At 47.6% G+C, this 21,824-nt stretch overlaps 1 protein-coding gene across 2 annotated transcripts in view; it reads right to left on the bottom strand.

Annotated features, from left to right (window-relative positions):
* Nucleotides 1-21,051, bottom strand: part of LOC147662022 (uncharacterized) — a 50,615-nt gene extending 29,564 nt beyond the window's left edge. Inside the window, exons 1-2 of one of the 2 annotated variants that reach the window (XM_086951178.1) lie at nt 20,886-21,051; nt 1,383-2,262 (exon numbers count right to left, since the gene is read on the bottom strand). In XM_086951178.1, the coding sequence (XP_086807304.1) occupies nt 1,383-1,833 (451 nt within the window). In that variant the 5' untranslated portion in view covers nt 1,834-2,262; nt 20,886-21,051. The remainder of the gene's footprint in view (nt 1-1,382; nt 2,263-20,885) is intronic. The other variant, XM_086951177.1, reaches the window with a different exon arrangement.
* Between the last annotated feature and the right edge of the window lie 773 nt (nt 21,052-21,824).

The following is a 21,824-nucleotide window of genomic DNA, read 5'->3' as shown; positions in this document are numbered from 1 at the left end:
AAGATCTAGTATTGATAAGATAGCCAGATTCTCTCAAAGGGGGCAGCGGGGAAGTGGTAATAGGAAGGGGCCCGACATGGCGGGTTGTTGTCGACTTACCATGCATATTAAGACATGTAAAATAAAAAGCATCCTGCAGGATGTCTGGCGAGCGGGTATAATGGCATGGAAGCCGAGCAGGTCTCAGACGAGCAAAATCCTGGTAGGAATATAGGGGACCAGCTAAGGGAGGCATGACGGATACACCGAAAGGCCAGAGTCTCAGGCCCTTTAGCACGTACTTAGCGCGGACGGGCGCGGATGGGCGCAGACGGGCGCAGACGGGCGCAGACGGGCGCAGACGGGCGCAGACGGGCAGGACTCTGGCGAGACTCGGGCCAGGGAGGGCGCGCCAGCTGCACGTCACCGCTGCGCGCTGGAAAGAGCGGCCTTAAGTAGGCGGATGACGCGCTTCAGGAGCACTAGACCGCTCGAGGATGGCGCCCTAAAGCGTCCCCTTCGCTCCCAAGATGGCGAGCGTCCAGGCAGATCCCCGGGACCGGACCACCCAAAACAGCGGTGTAGCAACAAAATTAAGGTGCAAGTAAGTGGGCAAGAGGCAGCAATTTAAAAACAGGGGAAATGCAAATCAAATGAAAATTATATACAAGAAAGGGTAATTAAAAAGCGTTAAAACGCTGTAAATTACGCGAGTAAAGCGCTAAGTACCGCGTTGCAAGTGTGTCTTGTCCAGACTGACCACTACATTGCGATCGCCTTAAGTAGGCGAATGACGAGCTTCAGGAGCACTAGACCACTCGAGGATGGCGCCCTAAAGCGTCCCTTCGCTCCCAAGATGGCGAGCGTCCAGGCAGATCCCCGGGACCGGACCCGCCAAAACAGCGGTGTAGCAACAAAATTAGGGTGCAAGTAAGTTGGCAAGAGGCAGCAATTTAAAAACAGGGGAAATGCAAATCAAAAGAAAATTATATACAAGAACGGGTAATTAAAACGCGTTAAAACGCTGTAAATTACGCGAGTAAAGCGTTAAGTATCGCGTTGCAAGTGTGTCTTGTCCAGCCACCAGGCCACCCTATGACAGGACTTTTTACAAAATGTAAAAAATGCCTGAACTTGTCTGGACCAACCAAATCCTGACAAAATGTGGTGTCATCTTGGAGCAGAAAGTGGCTGCAAGGATTTGCACCCATATTTCCCCAGGGAAACTCAAAAACACCTGAATGTCTATTTTTTGGTGATTCGGTCAAAGCCTACTGGAGTATATGTAGCGTTTTGTTCGGAATATTCCCTGGTTTTATTTGTTTTTTCTTTACATCGTCTGATGGTTAAATCATGATATATAACTGAACGGTATATTGTGGTTTACATATTTTAGTCATTACCTGCCGCAGAATTTTCATTGCTCCCTCCTTCACAGTCCTGAGGGTCGCTGGGAAAGGGTACCATTGCAGTTTTTAATATCGCCCACTTTTTTAAGCCAGGAGATCTATTATGAGACAGTTCCTCGCCTCCTTCAGTCTTCACTTGGTCCATTTCTCCCAAACAATCCCTGGCCAAGGAATCCTCCTCATCTGCAAATGTGCTGTGGCAACTCGAGTCCTGGCATTCCTCTGAACAGGTTTCCTCTCCAGCTTCCAACTTTACAAGTTCAGTGAAATTCTGATCGCTCTCAGAAGATAACTCACTTGCATCATCCATCTTCACCAACTTTCCAGAGTTCTGGTCATCACCGATAAAAAGATCTGTCTCAACCTTAATATACGCCCATTTGATGGGGCCTTGGTTATCCCTGGGGGAAGACTCTCTTTCACCCTCAGTCCTAATCAGGTCCATGGTAGAAAGCCCAGTCTCCTTTTTCCCTGCGTCTGTGGAGTGTTGATCATCAGAGGTAGAGGGTCCTGTCTCTACCTCAACAAGTCTATTGAGTTCTGGGTATCATTGGTGAAGAGTGAAGTGCAGACAGATCTGTTGTCCAAGGCCGTGGAGAGGTGGTTATCTATGCTAGAGGCATCCTTCTCGATCTCAATCTTTGCCCAGTCCATCGAGTCCTCACAATCCCTAGCCGATAAATCACCTCCTTTGTCTCTCTTCATCTGTTCCGTGGTCTCCATTCAATCCTTAGGTGATACGACACCATGCTGAGTCTTCAGGCCCTCCATCAAGAGCTAGCGTCTGTTGACTGGTGATCTGTCAATTGTCCGCTCTGCTCTTTGTTCATCTATTCTTGCCAACACGTCAAACTTGATTCTTCCATTTCTCAATCTAGAAAAAAAAAGTTTTTTTCAATGTTACATAGCCTTGTCAAATAAAAAAAGAAAAGGAAGTAACTGGGAGAGGTGAAGAGTAGAACAACATGGGAAAATATGTGAGAGAAAAAAAAAGGTATTCGATAATACAGCTTATATATACTAAATCTGTTCTACTGAGATTGACCTGCCCCTCCCCTATGTAATGTTCGGACCCAGAGGTTGAACTTTATTCTTCAACATTTGATCAAGTGTAGAATGTTGGTAACATTATTTATTCCACACTACCATTTTTTTGTTTAAATCTGGTGTGTAATTATTTGTCAAAAACAAATCCGATGAACACATTTGTCATTCCAGACGGTTACATTTTCTTTGCCTGAACATACATTGCAGCCTGCTGGACTGTTTGATGTTTGTTCTTGGTGAACAGTTGCCTACTGATTGTGGACACCGGTAATTTTTGAAAATTTTACATTACACTCTTGGTATTCACTAGTGTCCCATATTTAGCTCAGGTCTGTGCCAACGTCCTGGTGGCATGTATATCCTAACATCCATGGGCCTTATTTATGAAGGACTTGCGCCGCCGGTGCGTCACTTTTAACATGGGAAAAAGTGACGCACCGGCGGCGCAAGTCCTTCATAAATAAGGCCCCATGTGTTTATCTACTAACTGGGAAGGCAGATAATACTGCGCGGAACAAACAAAAAAAACAGGGCTCAATGTAACGTGATGAAGCAACACCTGATTCCCCTCCCTACGTGTGTCATTGCTGCCTACGTTCTGAAACATTTATGTGCGCGGGAGGGTGTGGGCATGAACTTCCAGGGCACGACTTAGGGTAGCAGCACGGATTTGTAGTAAGGGATCAGGGGCTTACCTGTTGCTCCATAGATATGAAATTAAATTAAAAGGGGAGGGGGCCAAGTGGGGGTCTATATCTGATAATTAAAACATCATAAGAGCAGATCCTTAATGTGGGTCTGTCCATACTAGGTCACTGAACTGGGACAACTACCAGTGGCACCAGTTTCAAGTGTGGGGTTGCATGCAAGGTGATTGTAACTCCTGGTCTCCCCAAGGTACCTCATGTGTTAGCTATGCTTCATTACATTTGCTGTCACTTTGTGGATTGCATTGATTTGACTATACCAGGGGTCTCCAACCTTTCTTGTATTGAGAGCTACTCCTGATCAGTGAAAATCGTTGTGAGCTACTAAAGGCAAAGCAATGCGCACTTTTTTCAACTGTGGTTTGAACAAAATATTTATAGTTCCCTAGAGTATATGTTCATATGGCAAATTTTACACTAGGGCTCGTGAAACGCTTAATAAAAAGTCTGCTTTATTTCAATGATTCCATAGTACTCATCCCATCTTCGATTACTAAAACATCACAAGTCACCCTCGCAATCAAGCGGTACACCCTCCAGTTCAGCCACAAACAAAGCAGAGTGTGGTGCCTGCTCCCTGCATCTCACATGCAATATCATACGTTTGTTCCCCATATCTACTTACATCGTCTGTTTGCTCCCTGCTCCTCACACGCAAAGCATCATGCCAGCTTGTCCTTGCACTTCAAATGCACAGCTTCATGTATGCCTCCCCGCTTTGCACATGTACAGCCTCTGTGCCTGCACCTCACATTCACTGTCATATACTTTTGTTTCCTGCACCCCATAAGCAGTGTCATCTCTGCTTGTAATCATGTGTGCCAGCTCCTTAAGTGCAGCTTCTTAATTGACCCCTTTCCTGTGCCCCACATTTGCACTATCAGTGTGTTCCCTACATCTCACATAGGCTCGTGTTTATCTTTCCCTTCCCCTCACATATAGAGCTCCCGCTCTCTGCTGCTCTTCAAAAACACAAATAACTCTGATGAGGTTACCTTAATCATTACAGCCCAAGCTGTAAACGCCCATAGAAATCCTACTGGAGCCCAAACCCTAAGCCCTGAAGGCCAAAAAAAACCATACAGTGGTAATCAAGAGGAGCCAAAGCCCTGAACCAAACAGACATCGTAGCTGTGAGAACCAATAAGAGCCTGGGAACAAGCACGACTAATCCCTACCAGCATAAGAATAAGATCAGCTGACCTTAAACTTAAGGGGAGGAGGGAATCCTATTCAGGAGACCCTGGGGTCAGTCCAATCACTTCACCTGCAACTTGCGTGAAAAGAGGGCTGGGAGCTGATGCTCAAAATCTCCTTGATTACAGACTGGCCCAATACACTTTTCACCTTCTGCTCATCGCAGCGTCAGCCCAACCAAACCAAATTGGAATACCATTGCACACTAAAATCCCTTCGTAAAAACTCTGAAAACGTATGCTAAGCAGAGCCAGAAACACAATTTAACACATGGAAAAACAATTAACCACCCTCTGGCTAGGGCAGGGACTAACTTATTTACTATTTAATTCAGTGGCCTTGGCGCAGCAAATAAATCAGGACAGGACTTGCCTATCAAAAGACTCGGACTGGAAAAGGCAAGTAGTGCAGGCACTGATAGGGCTGTAGAAGATCAATACTTCCTGTGCCACGCCACTTGCACACCAACATGCTTTTCAGGCCCTTGTGCTCCGCACCAGCAGTGCACATGTTGCGCAGGATGTGAGCTCTGTGCAAGGCTCGTAAAGGCAGCGGGAACAGCTCCATTCCAGAAGCGCACACGTTGCACACAATGAAAATCACGGTGCCAGGCTCTCAAAGAGAGAGGGGGAGCGGATGACTCAGATACGAATAACGTCATCCTCTTCAGCCCGCCCCAGCTAATTTTAGGCCTATCAGAGGAGCTGGTACGGGTGAGGGCGGCAACGGCTCTTAAAAAAGGCCCAAAAGACGATAAAGACTATAATGGGCTGAAAAATGTAAATGCCATCGTGAGCTACTCATGGGGCCTCGGCGAGCTACCGGTAGCTCGCGATCGACCGGTTGGAGACCCCTGGACTATACACTCACTTCCGTGCTGTATTATGCAGTGTATTCAGTGCTTCAGCTGTAGATTATTCGTGGGTGATCTTCCCGGCTGTGGACAGAGCTTCAGGTGTGTTCAATACGTACACTCCCACTGCTGTGCCAAATGAGTATACTCCGTTTAGGGCACAGGAAATACCTATTGATACTTGGCAGTACCGTGTTTGATTTAATGGCGCCCTCCCCATTCATTATCAGCTCCGAGGTTAGGTCCTTTGTCCATTCCAGGCGCAACTTGGCCTGTCTTGGCTGGATTTACACCTCATCCTTTGCACGGAGCATGCGCCGTGGCTGAAATCAGACGACTACATGTAGTCGCAATTAGCGTGATTAGGTCGTTAGTGCAATACATTACCCGTAATCTCCCGGGTGGGGCCCCGGGTGGTGCGGCGCTTGCTGCTGGACAGGGCGGAATGAAGCTCAGTCCTATTTATGGTCAACGCTGTGCTGGGCAAGCGTCCCCAGGAACAGGATGATTTTCCTTTCCGACTTGCCGAGAAGTTTGACCAGCTGGAAGCTGTATTTCCTAACAAGTCTCCTGGTGAAAACTAGCTAGCTCATTTACTCCTACCACGATCGGGCTCGGAGTATCAAGAGAGCTGACACCGGGACTCAACTTCTAAATCTTTTTTTCCATATCTGGAAGTCACATTCAGCACTTTACCGAGTGAACCATTTTAGAGCTCCACCACCCCGGATTCGGTGGTAATTGTCCCCCGTATGGGTCCATCATTCAGTTTAAACGTCATTTTAATATTTGCATCTACTCTCAACATTGTATCAGTGAATTCTTGATTATATAGAAAGGAAAAAAACGTGGCTCTCCTGATGAAGGTGCTTTTTAGCTTCGAAAAGAGCGTTCAGAAGATCTGTCACTGCCACCACCTTTTCTAACTATATGTAATTAAGTTTGTGTCACCATACAATGTTTTGTATAAATGTTTGTCTATCAGTTGTGTAATGTATTCTTGCGTTATTCATTGAAATCATGTTGCATCTTTTGTACTATTTTAGATATATATTTTGTACTTTAAATTAAATAAAATGTATATATGGTTTTAATATAGGTATTATGTGCACTGAGTTCCCATTTGAATATGTTGTTGTTATAAATAGCCATTGATTGAAGTATATTGACTGCCTAGGGTGTTTGTACTCAAATTGACAACAACATCATGAGCAGACTTAATACTGATAACAGTGTTTTTGAATCTCTACGAAATACCGTAGTAGTGGCTACAAAAAATACACAAGATGCATATGACGAGCCCAGGCTTGTCATGAAGCACGGTGCTCTTGTGCTGGTGACGAGCCTGGGCTCGTCATGAGCCCGCCCGCGCAATGAAACGTTCAGCACAGCGGGGGAATTATCCCTGCGTGTGAGCGTTCCACGGCTCATGACGAGCCCAGGCTCGTCACGAGCACCGTGCTGCATGACGAGCCTGGGCTCGTCATCAGCACAGAAGGGGTTAACCGGGATTGTGTAAACAGCGTGTTACGGTCTTCTAGAGGACTAAATTTTTTTTGTTTTTAAGGTGTTTTAGCGTGTAGGAGGCACTTATTGCTGAGGCGTTGAAGTGGTCTTTCATGTTCAGGTTAGGTAGGAGAATTGTGGTGCTAAAGTTATGAAGAAGGCAAGGAGATAGGAAGAACGCAAGGATAATAAAGAAAAGAGAGAAGAGAAGGAGGTAGGAGAAAGTCAGACGAGGGGCCAAATTCTGATATTACTTCCGCTAATAGTTCCCTAGTTTTAGACTCTATTAGACTGGAGGCAACACCCAAGTATACCTCTATTCTTACTGGAAATGGCTACTGCCAACTCAACAGGCCATGCATGGGGAGACAGTGTGATTGGAAGACTGAAGTTATTTATATGGAAAAGTCCTTTTCACAGCACAATGGCAATGAGTCTACTAACCCTCGAGGTGAAATATGATCAGTTTCTAATAACCGGTACAGGAGAGAGGTAGTAACTGCAGGAAAGAGACAGAACAAGCATTTGCAATGCAATAGGTCTCGCATTAGGAAAGTTTGAGTTATTGGTATTGTAAATGTCACATTTTGTATTTATGTGCTGGTTTTGAAAATAGCTAAATTAATAGCTTTGTCATTTACAATGCCAATAGTTTACCTTTCGCAAATGTGACACCTATAGCCTTTGTAATGCAATATGTGTTGTATTTACGTGACTTAGATGTATTGATATTACAAATAACAATTGCTTTTGTTTTTTTTTAAATAATACTTAAATAAAAGTTATTTTAATTTACAATGGCAATAGCTTAAACTTTTGTAAATAACTTTTGTGAAGATTATGCTCAGTGTATTTTATTGTGACGAAAATCCAAGAACAGAAGTGAAATATTCACATTTTTTTGTGACATTTGAAATAAAGCTTGAAACATTTCGAGAACATATTTGAACCAGTTGTTGTTGAATTGTTGCACAGATTGATGCTGTGGTGGCGACGAGTGATGCTGTGGTGGCGACGAGTGATGCTGTGGTGATGACGAGTGATGCTGTGGTGAAGAGTGATGCTGTGGTGATGACGAGTGATGCTGTGGTGATGACGAGTGATGCTGTGGTGACGAGTGATGCTGTGGTGACGAGTGATGCTGTGGTGACGACGAGTGATGCTGTGGTAGCGCATAGTGATGTTGTGGTGCCCCATAGTGATGCTGTGGTGGTGCTGAGTGATGCTCTGGTGATGCGATAGATAGACACATAAATAAAAATGTTGGCATTTACAATACCAATAGCTCTAACTTTGGCAAAGGCGAGACCGTTGCATTGTAAATGCTTGTTTTTAATATTATTAACCCACCTTCTAAAATAGTGTCAGTCATGTAATTCTTTTGCTAGAGAAGGTAATATTAAGTAGAACATTAAATGCAAAGCTTCCAACGTTTCTGCAAAAACTTGCACCGCGTTCTCCGTGAAATAATTCATAACAGCAGGCGTTCCAGACCTCGATTGAGTGAATAAAGCATCACAAGTAAAAGGTTCAGTCCCAAGACCCTCCACCGCTGAAGCATGTGATGTTAAAGACACCAACAGCAGGCTCAAAAATTCTGGCAGACTACCACACGAGATTCCACATTTTGCCTCACTGGGCAACAATCAAAGGCACAATCTCTGGATTGCCCTGTGAGGCAATGTGAGAAAACTTATGCTGGAGGCTATGAGAGAGTGCAATATCTGCTGAAACCAGAAAGCCTATTTTATGGAAGTTTTACACATAATGTAAAATATTTGCTCCATGCCATGGTCCTCTAATTACATTTGCTAAAATTGGATATCTTTTCCACAACATATTTAGTAAATAATTCTGGTACCCATGGTTGATTTGTTCAAGTAAAACAATGTGTGTAGCAGTACTGGCATATAATAGTTAGGAGACAAATTGAGGTTTGCTGGGAGATTTTTCAGGTATGAGGCCATCACACCTGCATCGCTTAGTTGATAAAGTCTAAATTAACGTTATTCATTGAAAAAAGGATTGACTGGAATGCCGCCCGAGTGATTTACAGTGGCAGAGAATAATTCTAGCATTCCACTTATCGATTTTTCGTGCTCTCTAATTCACTGATTGCAGCACACACAAACGAACATTTCCTGTTGCCCTTTCCACCATGCATTTTGTAGAGAATGCATTTTGTAGAGAAACTCCTCCCTTTAAAAGGCTACAGATGATTCCCATTATGACGGCTTGTGAAGGGTTGGTCCCTACATCGGGGGCACAACGGAACGCTATGGACTCTTACCCCTCCGGAACTACTCGTCTCTCTGTCTTCCCACAGGCTCCACCGATAACTCCGAATCGGGACAGATTGGAAACGTCCCTCCATGACCCCGGAAGTTGGGTCCCTAGCGAAGGACCGGAAGTGAACCCGCCTAACCCCGGAAGTTCTTCGACCGGATACAGGCAAGAGAGTAGAAAAGCCGGCGATCCAAACGACTCGGGGTTCCCAACAGCGAGCTCGTGGCAGGAGTTAGCAGACCCCGGAGAACCAGCAGCAGAAAGACGTTTGGTGTGAGGACTGGTGGCGTCCTCAGGAGGTGGCTGGAGAGCGGCCGTAACTCACAGGAGAGTTACGGCGGGGCATGTGAGTAACTCGTTACCATTTTCCCCTATTTCCACTGGTAGAGGTGTACATAGTGTAAATAGCGCCCTGAAGCACTTTTCACTGTATAAACGTGCACCGACTCTGTATAGTACTTCGCACTATTTCCCGTCTCGTTCACGCCTATGCTCACCCCTACCCTTTCACCTCTTCCCGCAACCCCAACCCCATCACGTCCTTTCCAATCCCTTCCATTCACGACCCAGGTGCTGGTGATAGAACTGAGAGAAGTTTTGTGACCTCTGAACTAACCGCCCTGTTTCCGTTCTCTTTTTCCTCCGAGGGACGCACCACTTCTACCCGACGACGAAAAGACGACCACAGCCCAGCCGTAACCATCCCCACGGAACCCTCCCGGACCTCGGATACCTCATCTCTACGACACCGGACCCTTTTCATTCCACGACCTATGTTTCGTTTATGTGAACAATAAAGTTTTCGCTAATCATAGCGCACTTCATACGGCCTCCACGCCTGTTATTCCGGCCCGCCCTAAATCCCGCTCCACAGTTGGTGTCAGAAGTGGGATCGTCCGGAAGCATGGAGGCCGCGGTCAAACAACTGGCGGAGGGCCAGGAACACCTAGGAAAACTGATGGAACAATTCCTGAAAACCGCTGAAGATGACCGAGGACAATTGTATGATGTTCTAAAAGGCCAGGGTACTGCTCAGGATAAGACTCTTGAAAAACTTGCAACAGTCATGGGCCAACAAAAACCACTAGCCTCTCTTCCCTCTGTTGTACTACAGAAATACGTAGCTGGAGAAGACCCAGACTTCTTCTTCACAAACTTTGAACGCTTGGCTCAGGTCGCCGCATGGCCCGCTGACCGGTGGGGTCATTACCTTGGTCCCCTGCTCACTGGGGAGTTACAAGCTGCGTATCAACAGGTAAACATTCAGGGTGCGACCCCATATGACGATATTAAGACTTGTATACTAGAACGGCTTGGAATTGACGATGAGACGTATAGACTTCGTCTTCGTCAAGCTAAGGAAGGTCCACAAGAAAATCCCCGGGCGTTGTCTTTCCGAATAAAAGATTTGGCTAACCGGTGGCTAAAACCAGCCACGTCCAGTAAAGATGAGATAATGGCCAAAATTTATTTGGAACAGTTCCTTACCTCCCTACACCCTGCTACCCAAAAGTGGGTTCGGCAACACGCCCGGCTTACTCTGGACACCGCAGTCGAAATTGCTAGTGCGTACAACCGAGCACAAGAATCTCAACGAGCAAAAGAAGAACATCCTGCCAGGCCGAGTCATGGCAACCATGTACGGCCACCAAGACCTTCACCTGTAGTTCGTAAACCGGAGACGATACCTCCAATGCCATATCCCGTGATGCCAAGAGCGCCACCTCCCGGTCCACAGTGTTATCATTGTGGAGGGTATGGTCATATTGCTCGTATATGCCCCCAAAAAGAAGAGCCGATGGAAATAGGTGTGGCTAAAAACTATGTGTGTCTCAGTGCTGATTCCGCTCCCCCGCCCTTTCATTGTCCTGTACAAATCAATGGACACAAAATGATGGCACTTGCTGATACAGGATGCAGACATAGCGTATTAAGACCTCAAGACCTCCCCCACTCCCCGGAACCGGTGACAGGAACTGTAGCCATCAAGTGTGTCCACGGAGACACGAAATGCTATCCAACCGCCAAAGTATATGTACAACACCCCAGTACTAGTGGTAGCTCTTTAACTGTTGGTCTGGTTCCAAATCTTCCTGAGGAAACGATATTAGGCAGTGATTATAGTGGTCTGCCTCACCTGTTACAGGATACCACGGACTCCCTAAAGAAGTGGTGGGCTGAAGCACCTTTTTCCGGAGTCTCCCCTGCTATCGAACAGTCAGGAAAACCTTTGAAGTCCAAAACCCAAAAGAAAAAAGAGAGAAGGGAATATTCCTTGGCTTGTCCTGCACAACCGGAAACTCATCCCTGGGAGACCGACAGAGAATTCCGGGCCGCTCAACAGGAAGATCCGGTTCTCCAAGATGCATGGGGTCGGGCTCTTCCCAACGAGGATCCATTACAAGTAGGTCCTTATTTTTTCATAAAGAATGGACTGCTGTATAGAAAAGGGGGTCCTCAGAAAAATGCCCAGTTAATCATTCCAGGACTATTTAGAGAGAAGGTACTCTTTTTGGCCCATAGTCATTTACTGGGAGGGCACTTTAGTGACGAGAAAACGGGGGAAGCTATTCTAGAGAAGTTTTATTGGCCTGGAGTGTATGCCGACATTAAAAGATACTGTAGAGAATGCCCGGTATGCCAAAAGACTAGTCGGTATCGACCCCCAAGAGTTCCTCTCCAACCCCTACCATTGATTGATGTTCCTTTCTCTAGAGTGGGAATGGATCTTATAGGACCCCTGTTGCCGTCCAAAAGTGGGTACAGGTACGCTCTAGTGCTAGTGGACTACGCCACTCGCTTTCCCGAAGCAGTTCCCCTCAGACAACCCACAACACAGAATATAGCCAAAGCCCTTATTGCCATTTTTTCTAGAGTAGGTTTTCCCCGAGAGATTTTAACCGACCAGGGCACCCCCTTTGTTTCCTCGCTAATGCGCCAGGTCTGTTCTACCTTGGGAATCAAGCAGATAAGAACGTCGGCTTACCATCCACAAACCGACGGTTTAGTCGAGCGTTATAATGCCACCTTAAAAACCACTCTAAAAAAACTGTTGGGCTTAGAGAGTAAACGATGGGAGGAAATGCTGCCCCTTGCTCTTTTCGCTATTCGCTGTAAAGTACAAAGTAGTACAGGATACTCCCCATATGAACTCTTGTATGGCAGGGCGCCCCGAACGCTATTGGACATGGCTCGTGAAGCTTGGGAAGCCGAGCCGGATCGGACCCGCCCTCTTCCAGAATACATTGAAAATTTAAAGACTCATTTGGGTGAGATCCGTGAAATTGTCAAACAGAATCTTGTAGCCGCACAGTCCACTCAGAAAACCCAGTACGATAAGGGGACCAAACCCAGAACGTTTGTCCCAGGAGACCAGGTACTCCTACTAATTCCCTCTTCAGAACATAAGCTATTAGGTCAGTGGCAGGGTCCGTTTACGGTACTGAGACAAGTGACTCCAGTCACTTACGAGGTGGAAATAGATGCCACCAGGGGAACCAATCAAATCTATCACATCAACCTCCTAAAAAAGTGGGAGGGACCACGCCCTGTTTTAGCGGGCCACGAACCCTTCCTGTTTGAAGGTTGTTTCGATACTGGGTTGACGGAACACCAAAAACGGGAACTTTGTCATTCACTTGTACCCCTACAAGCAGTCTTTTCAACCCTGCCGGGGCATACCACTGTGGTGGAACACGCCATTCACACCGAGCCAGGGGAAACGGTCCGGCAACGACCGTACCGTATTCCAGAAGCCCGTAGGGCTGTTATCAAAGAAGAAACGAATCAAATGCTTAAAATGAATATCATTGAACCATCGAGTAGTAGCTGGAATTCGCCCATTGTTTTGGTCCCTAAACCCGATGGTTCTACACGATTTTGCATTGATTTCCGGGAGGTGAATAAGATCTCCGCCTTTAATTCCTATCCTCTTCCCCGTGTGGACGAGATGATTGAGCGTATAGGCAAAGCAAAGTACATTAGCACTCTCTGACCTCTGCAAAGGCTATTGGCAGATCCCACTGAAAGCTGAGGACAAGCACAAGACCGCCTTCTCCACCCCTGAAGGCCTGTTTCAGTTCAAAGTAATGCCCTTCGGCTTACACGGCGCCCCGGCGACCTTTCAAAGGGCCATGAATCAAGTCCTACGTCCCCATGTTTCGTATGCGGGCGCCTATCTTGATGACATTGTCATTTATAGTGACACTTGGGAGCAACACCTTTCTCACTTGTATTCAGTGGTCTCCTCTTTGGGCAAGTACGGGTTTACCATTAACCCAGCCAAAACCACATTAGCAGCACAAAGTGTTAAATATCTTGGTTATTTGTTGGGTGAAGGACATATTCGGCCCCAAGAGAGCAAAGTCAAAACAATACAGGCTATACCATTTCCAAAAACCCGAAAAGATCTCCGTGCCTTCTTGGGTATGTTGGGCTATTACAGGAGGTTTATCCCCAACTTTTCCCAAGTAGCAGCTCCCCTTACAGACCTCCTCAAAAAGACTGCAAAAACAGAAGAAATCCTCCAACAACCATCTCCTGTACTTCAGCAAGCCTTCAATGTTCTAAAGAATGCTTTGACTTCTGAGCCTGTATTGATGAGCCCCGACTATAGTCAGCCTTTTATTTTGCAAACTGATGCATCGGACCAAGGTTTAGGGGCTGTTCTGTCCCAAAAGGATTCGGAAGGTGCGGAGAAACCCATTCTGTATCTTAGCAGAAAGCTATTTCCCAGAGAAATCAACTACTCCGTTGTCGAAAAAGAAGCACTCGCTATCAAGTGGGCCGTGGAAAGCCTTCGCTACTACCTTGACGGTAGAGAATTCATTTTGTATACTGATCACGCTCCCCTTGAATGGATGGCTCGCAATAGAGGACACAATGACCGAGTGCTTCGTTGGTTTCTTTCCCTCCAGCCTTTTCGTTTCCGAACACTACATCGGAAAGGCCTGGAACAGGGCAACGCAGACTATTTGTCCCGATATCCGCCACCTACCAGCCCTACAAGAAACACTCCTAGGGGAAGGGAATGTGAAGGGTTGGTCCCTACATCGGGGGCACAACGGAACGCTATGGACTCTTACCCCTCCGGAACTACTCGTCTCTCTGTCTTCCCACAGGCTCCACCGATAACTCCGAATCGGGACAGATTGGAAACGTCCCTCCATGACCCCGGAAGTTGGGTCCCTAGCGAAGGACCGGAAGTGAACCCGCCTAACCCCGGAAGTTCTTCGACCGGATACAGGCAAGAGAGTAGAAAAGCCGGCGATCCAAACGACTCGGGGTTCCCAACAGCGAGCTCGTGGCAGGAGTTAGCAGACCCCGGAGAACCAGCAGCAGAAAGACCGAAGGACCGGAACGAAGAAGCAGACGAGGAAGACGTTTGGTGTGAGGACTGGTGGCGTCCTCAGGAGGTGGCTGGAGAGCGGCCGTAACTCACAGGAGAGTTACGGCGGGGCATGTGAGTAACTCGTTACCATTTTCCCCTATTTCCACTGGTAGAGGTGTACATAGTGTAAATAGCGCCCTGAAGCACTTTTCACTGTATAAACGTGCACCGACTCTGTATAGTACTTCGCACTATTTCCCGTCTCGTTCACGCCTATGCTCACCCCTACCCTTTCACCTCTTCCCGCAACCCCAACCCCATCACGTCCTTTCCAATCCCTTCCATTCACGACCCAGGTGCTGGTGATAGAACTGAGAGAAGTTTTGTGACCTCTGAACTAACCGCCCTGTTTCCGTTCTCTTTTTCCTCCGAGGGACGCACCACTTCTACCCGACGACGAAAAGACGACCACAGCCCAGCCGTAACCATCCCCACGGAACCCTCCCGGACCTCGGATACCTCATCTCTACGACACCGGACCCTTTTCATTCCACGACCTATGTTTCGTTTATGTGAACAATAAAGTTTTCGCTAATCATAGCGCACTTCATACGGCCTCCACGCCTGTTATTCCGGCCCGCCCTAAATCCCGCTCCACACGGCTCCAATATACTGGGAAGTGGTTGCTGCTTCTGTTCTCATTTAAAAAAGCAGGCTCCCTGCTCCTAACCTTCACTACACAAAGGAGCAGCCTGGGAAGACACCAACTCTAAACCCGACATTTGAAGAACAGCTTTCCGGACTCCCCGCTTAATGGTTGAGGCATGGGAACTCCCGCCTTTTAATGGCGGCTCTCTATTCCTGCTTGACCCCTCTTTTATCGGCACGCTCTGGTCTTCTGCGTTGGACTGTGTGGCTTCTTTTCCCAGAAGCAGCGGGCTGGACCCGGCTACCTCAGAAGAAGCTGCCAAACTGCTGATGAGGTGAGATATGCTAATTTTCTTCAGCCATAGACCAGTGTACTGGTGTTTATTGCATTCAGGGCTTTGCACAGTAGACATTATTTGGTTTTAATCGGTCAACAAATCAAAGTTTATTTTGGATAAATAAATTCATAAAAGGTTCTATTAAAAGCATAATCCAAAGCAATACAATAAATAAACTACAACAGAATGCTGAACCCTTCAAACTCACCGCCCTAGCCCGGCTTCAACAGGAAGCCAGGCAACCTTTGTTGGGGCGGGCCGGACAAATACAGGAAGCAGACTGGAGCCTACCCCGCGCTCCTGTGCCCGCCGGAAGATTTCCGTCTCAGCTAGCGGGGCTCCCTTGCTCGTGGAGAGCCCCCGCCTGTTAACCGGAAAGACCCACTGGCTGCCGAGGGACACACGACAAGAACCTGGTGAGTGGGGTGTGAGGGGGATGTGTGCGCGCGTGTGTCTGTGTGCGCGTGTGTGTATGCGTGTGTATGTATGCGTGTGTGTGTGTTAAAAGAGACCAATGACTGGTTGGTGGTGGTGGGGGGAGGGGGGGATGGAGGGTGTGTGTACGCGAGTGTCTGTCTGCCTAGCATAGCATGACGCCACTTTCTGACCCACACTGTTTTGTAAACAGCGCACACACAGCAAGCAGCCAGCAGCAAAAGTGCGCTCACGAGGACACATCTGAGACAACAGTGAAAGAAAGTAGATTTAACATAATATCTACTCAGCAAGTGACTTGACCACTTGCTGAGTAGATATTATGTTAAATCTACTTTCTTTCACTTTTCACTTGTTTTTAAACTTGAGGGTCTGAGAGAAAACATTAAAAATACCTATTCTACTCAGTTCCAACCTAATTTTACTCACTTCACTCACTTTCACTTGCACTGCTTTTTTTCAGTTGTAAATATCACACCAACACCATACTGACACCACCGAGTAAAAAACTAACATCAGTCTCCTTACTCACACAGTCCTCACTCTCCAACTAGTGTGACTGCTTTCATACTAACTCCTGGGTAAGGAGAACCCAAATGATGTAATAGTGGTGGTACAGAACGACAACTGATTGGAAAAATTCCTACCTTGATTGCATGTTATATGTATGAGTGTTTGAATGGTGTTTACATACAACTGTATTTAACTCACAATTTAATCTGTTGGTCGTATGGTGGTCAGTCTAAGAACAAAAACATGGTTGTGACTCATGGATACCTTTTGTTGTAATTAGTTCTGTTTTTGGGGGCATGTGTCCAGTACAGAGTCATTAAATTAGCCCTTAGACCCTCATTTAAATAGTGTGTGTTTCGTCCTCCAATGGACGCCAAGAGGATAACGTCTGTTTGGTGAGCTCACTTCTGTCAATAAGTTCTGTTTGCATCTACAGCTGCCTCCTATGGTCAGATACTTGGACGTCTGAGTCTGTGTCTCTGTGGTGTGCTAGACAACGCCCAGTGGATGCAACATACCCTCTTAAGCATTCACTCTTTCTAATTGGGTGGGAAACATCCTATTCTATGTAGGAACTTGTCTGTATCTAATGTCACAATTCCCTTCTGATCTGTGCTCCTTACAGAACCTGATGTAGAATCTCAATGGTAATAGGGATACATTCAATGACGCATGTGCCTTGAAAAAAAACATTGACACTATAGCCTTAGTCCCACAAGAACGATTGAGGTTATGAATGCTTTTTTGTAAACAGCCAGGGACTGCAGGAACTCTGCAGAGACTATTAATTGATCAGCCTTTCTGCACACTTAGCATAGGCTGGACGATTCAACGTTACTTTGTCATTGTGCCTCCACATGCAAACCCTCGAATTACATTTAGGGCCGTCTATTGGCCCCTGAAGATAAAAGTACGTTCAGGTTTTCTTTGGCATCTGTTATTTTTACTATTTGGCTTACAGATCATGTTAATAAAGATCTCTTTTTTCAACAAAATACAGATCTGGTCGGGCACTGCTTTTTATTGCTTTATGTCTAATGTCCAGTGCACCAAAGTTCCTAAACCTTCAAGAGTGCAACTTTACTGATCAACTTCACTCATCCAAGAGCATCTAAAACTAAATGGAATCATCTGACACTATTAAGCAGTATAACGTGACAGAGCACTGAACTACCAGTGCTGAAAGACAGTGAATCACGATAAAACTCTGTAAGCACGGACACCCCTGCATCTGAAGAAAAGGGACTGCGCATCAAAGAATAAATGAGATAGGGATTAAGGCGAGCGAGGTAGCTCGAAGTGAGAGAAGGATAGAACAAGCACTCGCGTTGCCAATAGGTTTCGCATTTGGAAAGTTGGAGCTATTGGTTTTGTAAATGACATTTTATATTTATATATTGTTATTGACAATGCCAATAACGATATATAAATATAAAATGTCATTTACAAAAATCTCTTATATCTTTATAGCGCGGGTGCCAAACGCAGATGCAATGCAAAAGGTATCACATTTGCGAATGTTTAAGCTATTGGCATCGTAAATGACAATGCCTTTCATTTATCTGTTTTAAAAACAACACATAAATAAAGGGCATTGTCATTTACAATGTCAATAGCTCAAACTCTCGTAAATGCGAGACCTATTGCATTGCAAATGCTTGGGAGGAAGAGGCTGACATTGTCCCGAGTCACTTGATGTCCATATTATTATGTGCCTGAATGGGTCGGATTCTAAGTTCAGCGTAATACAAATTACCAGTGAGCATAGTAACCAGAGCATCATATCTTCCAACACTCAGGCTAGAAGAGGGAATCTTTATTTTCCAAAAGCCTTGCCTGTCAGGCCTCTGTCAGCGGCGTCCTCTCCTTCCTGTGGCTTAGCGGGAATGTGTTGTGTAGGGGAGCCCTGGCAGCTCTACAAAGGAACAGCCCTGTTTCGCAAACGGCCCTTGTTTTGTGCCTGCAAAGACCGAGGCTGTGTTTGCTTATGACAATGGGTGGCTTGTCTGGGGTGTCTTATTTCGGTTTCATCCTGGGAGAACACAGCCTGCTGCGGACTCGGTGATAGCAGGATGTGTGTTGCAACTAAGAGGACATTGGTGAAAAAATGCTTCAGACGACAAAATACGTGTTAAACCCTTGTATACCTTAACCGCAAACGGCAGGCAGCCCTTCCCATATGACTATCCTTCCAAACAAGTAACAAACGGGCCAGTGAGGGGATGCGAGAGAGAAGGCAGGCGCTGGAGAGGGAGTAGGTGGGCTGCCTCTGATGATCTAATGCGAGTCACGGAAGGCAGGCGCTGGAGAGGGAGGGGGTGGGCAACTCGAACGACCATATGGCTGGGAGAAGCTGAGTGAGGGAGGCTGGGCTGGTTCACGAGAGGCTTTTGGTCACGCGATTCTCGTGGTGACTCACATGCACTGTGAAGAAACTGCAGTGGTTTGACTAGTCGATCGAGCACTTGAATTTTCACCTATTACATTCACAAGCGAATGATAATAGGCGAAACCTAAAAAGGGAGAGGCTTGGGATGGAGAAGGTGGCATATTGGGCACAAAGAAAGGTTACTATGCTCTGTTAGATGCCTCACAATCCGACGGTGGTAGAGCATTGTAACAAGGCCACACCTCAACCCACAACATCCAGGCACAAAAATGTGCAACTCCAGCCCTGCTGGGAGCTAGTTGCATTGTACGTTCAAACGTTGCAGCCTCGGTCTACCTCAGTAACGCTCACATAAAAACAACTAATGTGATAGTGCAGGTCTGTTGCAGGAAGTTGAAGAGCAAGTGCACAAAAGAGAGTAACACACTCAAGTGGTCACATCCTAGAGTTAAGAGGATGCAGAAGAAACTCCCACATTAACATGGGTCCCATAAATGGGAGCAGCCTTGAACATGGGCCCCCATAAATGGGAGCAGCCTTGAGTTGCGAGGCCAAGGAAAGAAAAAACACCTGCAGTGGGCAAGAGTTTTTATGAGGGCGGGCATTCATGACTGGGTATGGCCAACAACAGAAAGGCTAATAGGAAATGCGTCCATTACTTACTGATAATGGCATTACTTCTAGTCCTACACTGTCACCAAGAAGGAAGGCGAGGGAGGGAATGCTCTCAAAGGAGCAACATTAACGGATAAACCAGTAAGGAAACACACTTGATGCACAAACAATAGGAAAGCAAGAGCAGAATAACACAACACAGATTTGAGGAAAATATAATCAGAGAAAAATAACCAAAAAACTTTAAAAATATATAAAAATTTGCGACGAGTTGACAGGGGCAATAACGCTCACCATAAAAAGAGAGCAAGCACGATTTTCTAAAGATGCACATGGGGGAAAAAACAAACATAGCAGCACTGGTCTGTATCAGTAACTCTCACATAAACAAACAACTTATGTGAGAGTAATGTTCTGGTGCAGGAAATTGAAAAGCTAGTGCACAAAGGACAACAACACACTCAAGTGGGCGTAGAGATGGGTGCTCAGAGGCCAGGCTGAGTGTTGGGGTGTAGAGAGGAGCTCTGGGGGTGCAGAGGGGTGCTCAGAGGCCAGGCTGAGTGTGTGGGTGCAGAGAGTAGCTCTGGGGGGTGCAGAGGGGTGCTCAGAGGCCAGGCTGAGTGTTGGGGTGTATAGAGGAGCTCTGGGGGTGCAGAGGGGTGCTCAGAGGCCAGGCTGAGTGTTGGGGTGTAGAGAGGAGCTCTGGGGGTGCAGAGGGGTGCTCAGAGGCCAGGCTGAGTGTTGGGGTGTAGAGAGGAGCTCTGGGGTGCTCAGAGGCCAGGCTGAGTGTGGGGGTGCAGAGAGGAGCTCTGGGGGTGCAGAGAGGCGCTCAGTGGCTAGGCTGAGTGTGGGGGCTGCAGAGAGGAGTTCAGGGGTGCTCAGAGGCCAGGCTGAGAGTGGGGGTGCATAGAGGAGCTCTGAGGGTGCAGAGAGGCGCTCAGTGGCTAGGCTGAGTGTGGGGGTTGCAGAGAGGAGTTCAGGGGGTGCTCAGAGGCCAGGCTGAGAGTGGGGGTGCATAGAGGAGCTCTGAGGGTGCAGAGAGGCGCTCAGTGGCTAGGCTGAGTGTGGGGGTTGCAGAGAGGAGTTCAGGGGGTGCTCAGAGGCCAGGCTGAGAGTGGGGGTGCATAGAGGAGCTCTGAGGGTGCAGAGATGCGCTCAGTGGCTAGGCTGAGTGTGGGGGTTGCAGAGAGGAGTTCAGGGGGTGCTCAGAGGCCAGGCTGAGAGTGGGGGTGCAGAGGCCAGGCTGAGAGTGGGGGGTGCAGAGAGGAGCTCTGGGGGTGCACAGGGGTGCTGAGGCTCGACTGAGTGTCGGGGGGGGGTGCAGAGAGGAGCTCTGGGGGTGCTCAGAGGCCGGGCCCCGCTCCAATGCCTCCAGCCGGGGCTGGACTCTGGCCACAGTGGGGCCCCTGCTCCGCTGCCTCATGTTATTCCCCAGCAGCGAGGGGGGGCCACATGCCTTCCTGCCCAGGGCGCAGCTCTGGGTCAGACTCAGTGACACACCAGGCCGGCGCCCGTCAGCGGAGACAAGAAACGAAAGACACAATAACGAGGCGAGGGGGGCTCTGGGGGGGGGGGGGGGCTCGAACCCGGGGCCCCTCCCCAGGCTCTCCTCCAAGCCTCTTCCCGGTCTGTACCTCTCCACAGCAGTCCGCCTGGCACCAGGCCCGGGTGAAGGGCGCGCTGGGCACGAAGAGCGGGGCGGGGCGGGGCCGCTCCTCCGACGGACACCGACGACCGGAAGCGTGCACGAGGCGAGACCCGGGCGGCTGCCTCCGAGAGGACACCGCGCATGCTCAGAGTACAGACACCAACGGCCGCGTGACTGACACTCACACTGCGCACGCTCACAGCACAGACACCGACTGCTGCGTATGCCCTTGTACACGCGGATCTGCAAACACTGACTGCGCATGCTCAGTACACTGACTCCTTACTATCGCTTGAGCTTAGAGACACTCCTAGTATTGCGCATGCTCAGAGCACAGATACTGTAAACGGTAACTTAAAAACCGTATAGAGAAAATGACTCCCATGTGAGTCTAGTGCGCATGTGTTTAGCGGGCCCGGGAACATGAAAAAGATCCTTGGCGTGCGCATGCGCAGAGTACAGACACTACTAGGAGGTGTCCTCATGTCTTTTGTGTGAGCGCCTGAGTCGTGTCTTGTATGTGAACATGCTTCGTTTCCCAACATGTTAGTGTTGTCGAGTCTTGCCTACGAACTGTCTCCGTTTCCCTGAAATATGCTGCTGTTTCAAACAGGCGCCGGTGATTAGTATCTTGTTTCCGCGCACGCGCAGTGGGGGCATCCTCCAGGCCTTTAAAAGGGACCTCAAAGCTCTCCTCCTCCAGAGACACCTCCAAAAGTAACTCTCTTCTGTCTGTAGGAAGATCTCCCACTACTGATAATTTCTACTTCTCATGTCCATGGAAGTGCCTTCCCAGTGTGTTCTTGCGGTTAGAGTGTTTGCCTTTTATTGCAGTATTATCCATGTACTTGTGTTTGGTACCCTCTTGCAACTTGCACTCACCACTTTGCCCCTGTAACACACGGTTGCTTCCTCTCACAGGTTT

The sequence above is a fragment of the Lissotriton vulgaris genome, unplaced genomic scaffold (assembly GCF_964263255.1).
Source record: "Lissotriton vulgaris unplaced genomic scaffold, aLisVul1.2 SCAFFOLD_781, whole genome shotgun sequence".
In the NCBI taxonomy this organism is placed as follows: domain Eukaryota; kingdom Metazoa; phylum Chordata; class Amphibia; order Caudata; family Salamandridae; genus Lissotriton; species Lissotriton vulgaris.
Note: the sequence above shows the minus strand (reverse complement) of the source record. Positions and strands in the feature narration are given on the sequence as shown.